The sequence below is a fragment of the Bidens hawaiensis genome, unplaced genomic scaffold (assembly GCF_021521415.1).
Source record: "Bidens hawaiensis isolate Kalapana, Puna unplaced genomic scaffold, B.hawaiensis_p1.1 tig00049129_1, whole genome shotgun sequence".
Taxonomy (NCBI): domain Eukaryota; kingdom Viridiplantae; phylum Streptophyta; class Magnoliopsida; order Asterales; family Asteraceae; genus Bidens; species Bidens hawaiensis.
Genome location: NW_027498795.1, coordinates 33115 through 45724, shown reverse-complemented (window position 1 = coordinate 45724; position 12610 = coordinate 33115). Strand labels below are relative to the sequence as shown.

The window sequence follows — 12610 nt, the reverse complement described above, 5'->3', positions numbered from 1 at the left end:
TCTAGCTATAGACTAGAAACAATTTAGTTGGCTGGTAAGTGCAAAGCAGATGATGAGCAATCTGATCTAAGGGGGATACCATATTGTTAAAGAGAAATTGTTTATAATTCTGTTCTATTTACAAATGAACAAGACATCAATAATTGTAGGTATTTTTCTATTACAAAAAAAGAAAATAATTGATATTTTTACTAATCCATCTGCTGTTAAATGAGCTGTAATCCCAATAATAACTGACTGGGATATGATGATGAAATTGATCCAATGATTTGCTCTATCTTATTTGACTTTCCTTTCTAACATTTTCCACTTATTGCAATACCAGCAAATGCATCTTTCAATAGGTATCGCATAGATGGCGTCAGTGTACCCGCCCGACTTCCTATACCCACATATCTTTACCCGTGAACGATCCGAGTACCCTAAGTTAAAACTCACCCGATTATAAAATAACGTGTAACAAGTTTTATAGCATGATACAAGTGTCGATAAACGACATTTAGAGCATATTTGGGATTGAGTTTGAAAAATGCTTATTGGCTTTATCAAAAAACCATTTTAAAAAGCCAGGATTTAAGCCTTTTGAAAAACTATTTTTTAATCATATTAAAAGACCTAAAAAAAAAAGATTTTTATCAAATATACTTTAACTTATTATTTTTTAAAAACACCAATAAGCGTATTTTTCAAACTCTATTATTTATAGATATCTTTAAAGCGCTCTCTCTCGTTCTTGTAAATATATATAGATCAGAAGATCAAAATCCCCTGGTTCTCACTTGTCACCAAAGAAATGGCCACTCTTGTTTCATCCTCTCTTCTCTCCGCCAATCTCTCTCCTCCTCCTTCTCTCTCCCCATCCATCTCTCTCTCCTCCGCTTGTTCACTATCCTCTTCCTCATCCATCTCTCTCTCTCATCGCTCTCTCTCGCTCTCCTCAAGAAAACCAGCATCTTATTCCGCATTCACAGTAAAAGCAGTTGCTTCAGAAAAGAAGAAAGTGCTGATAGTCAACACCAACAGTGGCGGTCATGCTGTCATTGGGTTCTACTTTGCTAAAGAGCTTTTGGGGTCTGGTCATGAGGTTACAGTTTTTACTGTTGGTGATGAGGGTTCAGATAAGATGAAGAAGCCTCCATTCACAAGATTTTCAGTAAATATTGATTTAATCTTATGTTTTCATTGGTTTTTTGTTTGTGGGGTGTTCTGGATTTTATAATTTTGGCATAAAAATGTGTTTTTTTTGTTGGGACATGTAAAATTTGTGGCTGCTGTGAATTTCAATCAGTTCTACAAAAATGCATTTTTTTTAATGTTTTTTAAGTGCTAAAAAAAGTTGTAAGGATATATATTTCAAAAAACAACCAAACGAAGTGGCAGGTAAACGGGTAACAAGGCGCCGCAACCCTTTTTGGATAGCAAACCCAATCCTACTAAAAACAAAGTTTTGGTTCTCATGGGCTGATAAATTACTAATCATGACTTTCTGTCCACGGCTCCGGAGCTAAAAATCCAAATGTGATTTTTTTTATAACTTTTGGCATAAAAATGTGATTTTTTTTTGTTGAGATTTTTGAAAATAATGGTAGGCACTTTGAATTTTAATCGGTTCTACAAAAATGTGATTTTTTTGGGGGAATTTTAAAAGAATTGTGGGTGTTGTAAATATCAGTTTGTTAACAAAATATGTGATCTTTCTTTTGGGAATTTTTAAAAATGGTGAATTTTAATAATTTTTTGCATTAAAATGTGATATTTTTAATGATTTTCCAAGAAACAGTTGATGTAGAAAGAATGATTTTCCAGGTTTCTTTGGTTTTAAATTTTTATCTAATAATTAACTTATCTTAGCTAGTTCCTCAAGTAGCATAAATGGTGATTGTTTTTGCAGGAAATTGTGGAAGGTGGTGGTAAGATCGTATGGGGTGAAGTTGATGCCATTGGGACAGTTTTGAAAGGACTATCATTTGATATTGTTCTGGATAACAATGGCAAAGATTTGGATACTGTCAAGTTAGTGTGTTTTTTTTTAATAAAATTATAATTTACTCACTATATTTTTAATAAGTTGTTAAAAATGTAAGTTACTGATTATAAAATGCTGATTAATTGCAGGCCAGTGGCAGATTGGGCAAAAAGTACAGGTGTGGGACAATTTTTGTTTATCAGCAGTGCTGGAATTTATAAGACAACAGATCAGCCACCTCATGTTGAAGGGGTTTGATTAATTTTCCCTAGTTTTAACTAATTTTATTTATTCCATTTTAATAATAAAAATGCAAATTATTAATTCATGAGTTTATTTAGTCATTTACTTACAAATCTAGGCTGTCATTTCTGAATTCCCATGTAGGCTTGTGAGCGAACCGAACAAACACGAACAATTTAAAGAACGAGGTTTTCTTGTTCGTTTGTTACGAGAACGAACAAGTTTGTGCTTGTTTATGTTCGCTCGTTAACAGTATAAACGACGGGCCCACTAACGTCAACGAATGGGCATATATTAGCGAAGAACAATGTATTGGACCAAAAGGTTACTAAAACTATACTAAGTTTCTATGGGCCGAAAGAGTTTAAATAAATATATATATGAATGTGAATGAACGAACTTAACAAACGCACGTATATGAACATAAACGAACACACAAACTAATTTAAATGAACAGACGTAAATGAACGTTCACTGAAATGAATGAATGAACGAGATATGTGTTCATGTTTGTTTGTTTAACTAAAGGAACGAATAATTTTCTTTTTTCTTTTCTTTTTTTTGTGTTCATTCGTTTACTGAATACGTGAACTGTTCAATGAATGTTTGGTTTGTTTACAGGCTGCCTACTCCCAAGATTTGACAATACCTGCCATAATTAATTTTCTTTATTCATGTGATATTATTATTATTATTATTATTGTTATTATTATTATTATTATTTGAGTAACCTTTTCATAATAATCTCAGGATACTGTCAAAGCCGATGCGGGCCATGTTGGGGTTGAAAAATACATTTCTGAAGTATTTGAAAATTGGACGAGTTTTCGCCCACAATACATGATTGGTTCAGGAAACAACAAAGATAATGAGGAGTGGTTCTTTGATCGTAAGTCTTTAAACATTTACTTATTTAATGGGTCGATTTTGGTTACATTTTGTCTAAAATGGGTCAAGTAATGGGTCGATTTTGGTTACATTTTATCTAAAAGGGGAAACTGTCAAATGAGTTCAAAGAAATCAAAGTCGTCCAAAGTTTATTTAAAGATTTAGATTACTATTGAAGTACCATTGTTGAAATCATTATGAACATGTTAATTATTTACTCCCACCAGGCCAAAGTTACTTTCCACTGAATGAAACACACAGTTAGTGTAAAGATAATCATGCGTAAATTAGATAATTAGTAAACAAAAGATACCATAAAAAACCAACATAGTTTTTTTTTTTTTTTTTCACAAAAGTTCTTATACAATTTTTTGCATGTTAAAGGACATTTACATGTATGAACAAAATTATGATTTTTTTAAACAATTTGAAACCAGTATATACAAATTGTAAAAAAAATCTATGATAAAAAAATATAAGCCATGTAAGAAAAAAAATAATAACAAACACGTGTGCAAAACAACCGAATGTAACGGTTACATGTAGTTTTAATGTTATTTCTTTTTACAAGTTTTGTCAAACTTAATGTGCAAAAAATTGTCTAAAGAACTTTTGTGAGAAATAATAGAAACTATATTGATCTTTATGGTATTTGCCCATTGCCCTTTTATGGAAATCAACGGATATTATTTTTTTTGGGCAAATTAAAACAGTACCATGGACAATAATTTTCTGATGGATGGATTTCATAAAACCAGAAACAAAGTGATAGCATGTTGGCCCGACCCGTTAACCTAACCTATTCTATAAAAATGACTCGTTCAACTTAACTCGTTTAGATTTGTTACCCAACTTGTCAACACTCACAAGTCATAACTCTTTACATAAACTTATTTATGCGCTTAAGAGCTAACCCGGTTCTAAAACAGGTATTGTGAGAGGAAGGCCAGTTCCAATCCCGGGCTCGGGTTTGCAACTAACTAACATCTCACACGTTCGAGACCTATCATCTATGCTAACGAAAGCGGTTGAAAACCCGAATGCTGCAAGTGGGAGAATCCTCAACTGTGTTGGTGACCGGGCCGTGACCCTAGACGGGTTTGCTAAATTATGTGCTAAAGCTGCGGGCCTACCCGTTGAGATTGTGCATTATGATCCAAAGTCCGTTGGCATTGATGCAAGGAAAGCTTTTCCATATCGCAGTGTGGTATGAATATTATGAAGTGGGTTTCTTGACCTGTTTGTTTATGAATACGAACGTAGCATGTTCGTGTTTGTTCATTCAACTTTAACTGAACAAACGGTCGAACACGAACCGTTAAACGAACGAGTTTTTTCTTGTTTGTGTTCGTTCTTTAAGAAAGTCAACGGTTCATGAATGCAAACGAACAAACGTAACTAAACATAGATGAACAAATATAAGTGAACTAAAACTAGTTAAAAGTAATGCGAAAAACAATGTGTTGGGCCTAAAAGGTTATGTAATTAGACTACATTGTAATGGGCCAAAATTTTTAATGGAATTTATTAATGAACATAGACAGACTAGCTTGAACACACGTACAACAACGAATGCAAATGAACATAATTTTTTGTTCATGTTCGTTTGTTTATTAAATAAACGAACATAAATGAACTTTTCGTTGAACGGCTCACAGACTGTTTGATACAGATAAACTTCTCAACATATTCTCTATCCTATCCTTTTCCAATTAAATTTAAGTATTTATGTTTTGTTTTCTTTATAGGATAACATGCTGATTGGAAATCCTTTACTTTCTTGAGCCACTAAACGTTTGGTCTGTGTACAGGCCTAAGTAAAAATGTAACTAATAGGTCACACAGGTCAAATGGTTTTTTTTACACATTGTAGTTAGCAGTTTTTGTTGTGGCTTTTTGCAGCATTTCTATGCAGAGCCTAGAGCTGCAAAGGACATTTTAGGATGGACAAGTACCACAAATCTTCCAGAGGATTTGAAAGAGAGATACGAAGAGTATGTGAAGATAGGGAGAGACAAGAAGGACATAAAATTTGATATTGATGACAAGATATTAGAATCCTTAAAAGCCCCTGTTGCTGTTTGATATAACAAAGTCACAAAGTCTGTTAAGAGTTTATGTTCCAAGCTCTTGAAAAAGGCTGGAAACTGTAATCAAATTGTTTATTACCCAATGTATAGGTGTCAATTCCGACCCATTTACGTATGAATTGATTACTTGCAATTATGTTTTATCTCAATCGAGTCAAACGTATAATCTAAAAAGTGTAGCCAAAAGGGAAACTATACCATAGTTAAGCATGCTTGGATGCGGGTAATTCATGGATGGCTATAAAACGCTTTTAAAGTTTCCTTTTCGGCAAACAAAAACAAATCTTTTGTTTTTCGGGTTTTCTTTTCCGGTTGCTATGGTGAGTGTTGGTACGCAATGGACGGAGCCGATAATAACCTAATTCCCACTGAATCGCTTTGAAGAATTTGGCTGTAATAAATTATTTTGTATCACTGTGAAGATACTCATAGTTTTTATTTTATTTTATTTTTTTTTAGGGCTGCGACTTTATATTTAGGCTACCGTACTCTCAAAATTTGGAGAGTCCTGATACCCCACTTTGGTTAGACTATGTTATCTTAACCGGGTCCACGCTGGTTTCAAAGTTTTCTCTTGGGTGTTTCCTTGGAAAACCATACCACCGACTGCCACTTCATAGTCGACTTTCATGTATTTAGGCTACCGCACTCTCCAAATTTGGAGAGCCCAGATGCCCCACTCTGGCCAGACTATTTTGTCTTAATCGAGCCCACACTGGCTTCAGAGTTTTGCTTTGGCGTTCCCCCGGGAAACCATATTGCCGACTTCCACTTGAGAGTCGTGCCACCACAAAAACATAACTCTTTGTTGTAAGATGGGACGAAAACACGAGTGGACTAAGGGTTTACACTGACAGAAATAAAACTTTGTGGGCAAACTTATTAAAAAAAGTAATTTTACTCGGTTTATAACAAATGAAAATCTACCAACTTAAATATAAATAATCTCTATGGTCATACTTTAAAATACAAAACTTTTGTTCAATTTAAAAGGAATATAATAATTCATGAAAACTTTTATGTACAATTTCTTTTAGAAAAAATATACTCTACTATTCATGTATAAATTCTCATAGATTTGTATTAGTGTAAAAATTTTTATTTAGCTTTTAAAAAAATCTAAACTAAAAAAATAAAAAACTTTGTGGATAAATTTTAGAAAACAAAAATTTTACTCAGATTATTACAAATAAAAATCTACCAACTTAAATATAAATAATCTCTATGGCCAAACATTAAAATAAACTTTAAAATACAAAACTTTTGTTCAGTTTAAAAGGAATATAAGAATTCCCAAAAACTTTTATGTTCAATTTTTTTAAGTAAACTCTGCTATTCCTATACAAATTTTCATAAGATTTATATTGCCATCAAATTTTTTATGTTTGAAAGACTATTAGTATAAATATTAGAGGTATTCAATTTTGAATATTCAGAGTATCGTGTATCAAGAGTTTCAGATCTCCGAAAATTTAGAACATCCGAATAACAAGTAACTAAAAGTTTTGAATAGTAAATTACAGTATCCAAATTCAGATATTCAGAATTTCGGAATTGGATATCCAAATGGATATATGAATTCTGAAAAAAAAAGAACTAAATTTTGTCATTCGCGCTACTTGAAGGACAAGGCCAGATGAGTTCGCCAAAGTGACTAAAGATGGTAAAAATTAACTTAATTATTATAAAACCACTTTTCAACCCCCCATTGGAGAGACCCTTGATTCTAGCGGCATAGACGATCTAGGGGGCATTTTACATCATCTCGGAGCTCCTGGTTCGTTAATCATTTCATTTAATCAATTCAACACATAAGCAAGCCGATCATCTTGCAAAGGCAATGCTAAATCCATTGTGATCATTTTAGGCGTAGGCTTTTTTTTTTGTAAGAAACTGAATGTATCTGTGTTTTCTATCTTTCGTTGGATTGAAGTGTGATTGATTTCATAATTATTCTTGCTTTATGTTTGTTTTGATTTCTTAAACAATTGTTTGTCTGAGACTAGAGTTTATCATCAATCGATTGGTTATGTCCATCAACATTTAGGATTAAGTGCTTATAGTCATTGAGATGCTACCATTGATCATTGATTCACCTAAAATCTTATTTTAAAACTGGTAATTAAGTAGAGCACGCTCAACTGTGCCAATTAATCGGATTAGGTTCTATGTCTCAGCATGATCAAACTACTGTGTTTAGTAATTGCTTATCAATCTTAACTAACGATTCATGTCTATGCGTTTATCCAATTGATAGGATTCATAGTTGTTTAGTGGATCGCATAACCCGAAACTTGAAGCGTGTCACCTTTCCTACATTGTTTTACAGCTAAAGTAATATGTGTTTTATAATCAAATCTTTGAAACCACTTGACATCTTCTGTCCACTTAGTTTATTAATTAATAAGTCACGGGGGTTTAACTTGTGAGAATGCATGAGATCATCATGATTAGAGCTTAATAGGATCTAGTCTTATGATTATAGTCAATTAGGATAGATTAGGCACAATGTGTGTTTGTGTGTGCTTTGAGAGTAAATTTGGGCAGAGTAATGATACAGATATTCATAAAAATACCAAATCATTAATTACTTAATAAGTTACAGAGTATAAATAGGCCATGTCCCATTCGCTAAGCATGCTTAGCGAAAGGGGCCCTTTTGCTACGCCATTCGCTAGACAACCCCTAGCGAATGGCCTTATAATATTAACTTCCTATACGCTAACAAACTCTAGTGTATAAGCATATCAAAACTGGTCCATTCGCTAGACAAACCTAGTGAATGACCTTTACATAATGACAAAACTAGTCCCTATACATTTACAAAGACCAAAACAATAAACAAAGACCGAGATGACAAATGATGTATTAACAAACTCCCCCTCGTCTCGAGTTTTGTTCCTCTTCACTTCTTGAACCGTGCGGTCTTCCAGTCAACTTCGCAGTGAGTTCCAAATGTAAACCATGTACGAACAACCTGTTGGAATTGCAAAGCGAGCTCGTTATCTTTTTTGCATGCCCATCTGATCTGATTTTTGAATCATGAATATTAGACTTAGACAAGTTGACCAGCCACATCGGATCCAGCACCCGAATAAACTTAACTCTATCACCATCACCCAACACTATCACCGCTTCACCGTTTTATCGTCAAAGCACCACCTATTGAATTCCTTTTGAAAGTCCTGTGGCATGACTTTCAATGGAACTTTCTTCATAGTATGCGGCGGTTTAACTTTCAGCACCAACTTCCTCCAACCAGTACGCGGATTAATCTCATCAATTCTTTGTTGCTTCGGTACCTGGGGTTGGAAAACTGTGAACTTCGTGAATCAAGTGTCTATATATACAATCGATCAATTCATTCTTCCCACGATTCATAAACGGCTAGTTTGCCAATGTACATACATCCCAACGAGGCATCGAGAGAATGTAAGTAAAATTATCAAAATACTGAATCCCATTCTCCCACTTCACTATACAGACTTTCATGTCGGGCTCGTACATCCAAGATCCTATATCGCCTTTCACCGTCTTAACACTAATAAACTTCTTCATTTGGTTTGCAGATAACTTGTCCTTCGACTGAATACAATATTTCTTCTGAGCATACCTCACAGTATCCAACCACTCGTTTAACTTCTTTTCATTGTATTCGAATAAACCATCTGATGTTCTTCTTGATTTTGGCTTAGGTTTTACTGGTTCTTTCTCTTTCTCAATCTGTTCTTCGGCTATATTGAAATGTTCAGTTGTAAAGAAAGGAATCCCATTATCATTGTTGTTCTTTGTATGCATTCGTCGGCCGTGATGTCTTCCATCTCCAAATCATCATAATGATTATCACCAGCTGGCATACTATGATCAACTTCTGCATCTCCCACGTCCTCAACTTCCCTATCAATCCGTTTCTCCAATTCTTCTACATCCTCCTTGTTCATATTCAAAAAAATAGTGATTTGTTCTTTAGTTAGACTATGATAAACAAACTTGCCCTCTTCAATCTCATAAGTATTAACCATACTCTATACAATCCTTTTCATGTCTAGAAACATGATAGTATTCACTTTCAGTAATTCAGTTAAATCTTTATACACAATCGACTCTTTCCCGCTCCACTCCCCCTGAGTAGGCGTTGGACCAGATTTTGAAGCACCTGGTTGCTAATCAAATTGGCCCGCCTCCGGTCATCATCCTGATCTCGATCCTTCAACTTCTGTAATATATATTCTTTGCACTGTAGTTGAAGTATCAAATCATCCTATTTCTTAATCTCCCCCCCCCCCTAAGCAGTTACTAGGGCTTTTAGTTGATCATTTTCTCTGTTCAAATGCTGTAGCCCTATCATCAATTTCAACTGATCATCTCTCATTTCTTCTTGGAATAATCTTTCAACATTCATTCATGTACCTTGCAAATGCACCAGGTTCATTAAATGAAATTTATTGTTGAACCGACAAGTTATGAAAACCAGGAGGAAGAGGAATCAGAGGACCCCAAGGTCTAACAAATGTCTTAACAGGAGTATAAGTCCCAACGGTTCCAACTGACACCATGGGTCCTGTTGTTGTAAGTACTTGTACCACAGAAGGAATATGAGTTTGTTTCTGCTGAAGCCGTGGTTATGGGATAGAGGAAAGCGTTAGATCAGAAGACATAGTTGTCACCTAAGTAACTACTGGAGATTCTTGAACTGTAGTAGGTGTAGCATGATCGATGTCGAAAGGTCAATCAAAAACATTTATAAAATACCTTCACTAGCAAGGGCAAGTAAGGTGTCGAATCCACAGGGAATCAGTGGAAAGTGCCAATCAAGTATAATACTTAATCACTAATTATGCTAAGCGACACACGATGTCAAGCGGTTTATGAGATTTGTTTAAACGAAACGACTATTTGATTTGTAAACAATTATGAAAAGAGTAACCAATCTCCAGGGTTCAGGTCTTGAAGTAAATTAGATTGATGATTAAACCTATTGAGTTATAACCTTTGTTTGAATCAATAAACCAAAAGTCTAAATGTTTGACTATGTTGATCGTTAGAACCTAATCCAATTGATTGACACGATTAAACAATGATCTAATTGATTGTTAATTTTAGGTATTGATGAATTATTAGTTCTATGGTTAAAGATAGTTAGGTCAATGACACTAAGAACTTAATCCTAATTGTTGATGACCACAAATCGTTTAACTGATAAACTATAAATCAATCAATAACCAAAATCACTTTCAAACACAAACAAGATCCAAAAGTTAGGTTTAGAGCACCAATAATCCAATGAACAACTTAACCCTACACCCGGAGATGGTCACGAGTGGATTAGCCTAGCATATGCATCTTGAATGTCTTCTTTGATTCTTGAATGGATGATTCGGGTGATTAGGATGTGTTAGAATGGTGTAAAGAGCCTCCAAAAACGTCCAAGTATGATGTGATATCGAAGATAGCCGTCTTAGGGTTGAACCGGCCTTAAATAGCTCCCAAGAAACCTAAAAATCGAATTCTCCGTCCAGGCGACCGTAAGCTATGGTCGCCCCACCGAAGGCTACGGTGGGGACCGTTGCCTACGGTCCACACACATTGCCTTACGGTGGTAGCCCCCACCGTAGGCTACGGTGGGCCTGTCACCCACCATGGTATTTTTCTTGTAACTTCTTCGTCCGAACTCCGATTTATGCCCCGTTTTCGGCCACGCCTTTGTCTTCACTTGCTCTATCATTCCATGAAATAAATTATACCTTTCCTTTCCATCTCATATGCTCCCATTTAGCTCCTTTAAGCTCCGCACACCTGTAATCATAAACTCACACAAAGTAATCGTGTTTCCGGCATATAAACACACAAAACATGTGATATGACTCAGTTAATACACGATATTTCACCCAAACATCACATTCCCACACTTATCCTTTTTCGTCCCGAAAAAGATGTACAATTAAATCAGAACCGGAAACTGTGTTTACTATATAACTAACTTATTTTTATTATCAACAAATAACACAAAAACCACGATTGCCGATATTGTTATCCACTTAAACCCATGCCCTAATACTTACCGAGACAAATAAGGCGTGACAATTTCATTAATTTATATGATTAAATGGAACCCACGCATCAAAGCCCTGAAGCCGCCTTACCATGCTTCATTATGGTTTTACCAAGCCAGGCCACCCCAACTTGACTTAAACCTTAGAGTTAGATGATCAAAACTATGGACAACCATGTGTACCATTTTAAGCCCATATGTAATAGCTAAAACAATCATGGATATTTTATCGAACCAATACCTAAACTTAAGCATCAAAGTCTACCAGAATGGCCATTAGATACGATTAAGGTACAATTATGTAACTAACTAGCAAATAGCCCCCACTACATGGTATACCCCCGTTATCAAGCAACACCCCAAAGTCCATCTCCATAGGTGAGTATGCACGAATTCATCTGTAGGGTTTACATATGACATGCCCCGTGTGGTCTGTTTCTTAATGGTAATGAGACGCAAGCACGGGGACCCCACATGACTAACAGCGTGGATGATCAAGTCAGTAGTGTAATTGTACTTTAAAAGCACGTAATGATCATGTTTAATGACTTATAGTTGGCAGATAAACTGCGGGTTTGCTCTTTGAGTTCTTTTAATATTCATAAATCCACTTAGGAGATATGAATACCCAGATGATATACCGCATAAAAACCCATGGTATTCGAACCCTAGAGCATCCCATCAATACATGATTTAAGGTTATAAAGCCAAACACCTATGAAGCATTAACCACTTAAAACTAGAAGTATTTTTGTTATGTTATATCACAAGCTATCTAGCATACTCTAACGTTAAGCCTATCCAAGCATCATTCAGTAGTCTATTCATATTTAAAAAAAAATTCTTTTGGTGATCAAATCTAACAAAAAGGCTTGAGTATGGCCCGACATTTCATCCCAGTCCTTACACAGGCTTAGCTAAACAAACAAAACCAGCGTGTGTTTCCCACTAAGATCAAGCGATTAAAGGTTCAATTAGGTCAACAACCAAACTGTTCTTTCATTCTTAAAAGCTGAGCCTACCGACAAATCCCAAAGTAAGTGTGTTACTGTTCTTTTATTATTATTATTATTATTATTATTATTATTATTATTATTATGTGTTTATTTTATTTATTTATTATTTTTTTTTCTTATATATGTACATATTTTTTTTATTTCTATTATTTATTTATTTATTTATTTTTTCAGCTCCAGTTTTTCTATCATTTTTCATTGTGTACAAAAATTTTAACTCGGGACATTCTTAGCATTTTTCACTTTCATACCAAACTCGCATCCCCACACTTAAACATTACATTATCCCTAATGTAAGTTACAATCAAAACATAAGTGAGGCATCTAGAAAAACCTACCCGATTACACGTAAAAA

The 12610-nt window shown here is 34.7% G+C and overlaps 1 protein-coding gene across 1 annotated transcript; it reads left to right on the top strand.

Annotated features, from left to right (window-relative positions):
- Positions 1-766: 766 nt before the first annotated feature.
- Positions 767-5346, top strand: LOC143597843 (chloroplast stem-loop binding protein of 41 kDa a, chloroplastic-like). The gene is made up of 6 exons (XM_077076224.1): positions 767-1153; positions 1892-2013; positions 2116-2218; positions 2960-3098; positions 4027-4304; positions 5000-5346. Exons 1-6 carry the CDS (start codon positions 794-796, stop codon positions 5180-5182), a joined length of 1185 nt encoding a protein of 394 aa, XP_076932339.1. The 5' UTR covers positions 767-793; the 3' UTR covers positions 5183-5346.
- Positions 5347-12610: the final 7264 nt, after the last annotated feature.

Excerpts from the sequence above, each read along its gene's own strand:
- LOC143597843 (XM_077076224.1), top strand. The coding sequence starts at position 794 with ATGGCCACTCTTGTTTCATCCTCTCTTCTCTCCGCCAATCTCTCTCCT. Across the intron at positions 2,014-2,115 it reads AAAGATTTGGATACTGTCAA|GCCAGTGGCAGATTGGGCAA; the intron begins GTTAGTGTGTTT and ends GATTAATTGCAG. Across the intron at positions 4,305-4,999 it reads CTTTTCCATATCGCAGTGTG|CATTTCTATGCAGAGCCTAG; the intron begins GTATGAATATTA and ends GGCTTTTTGCAG.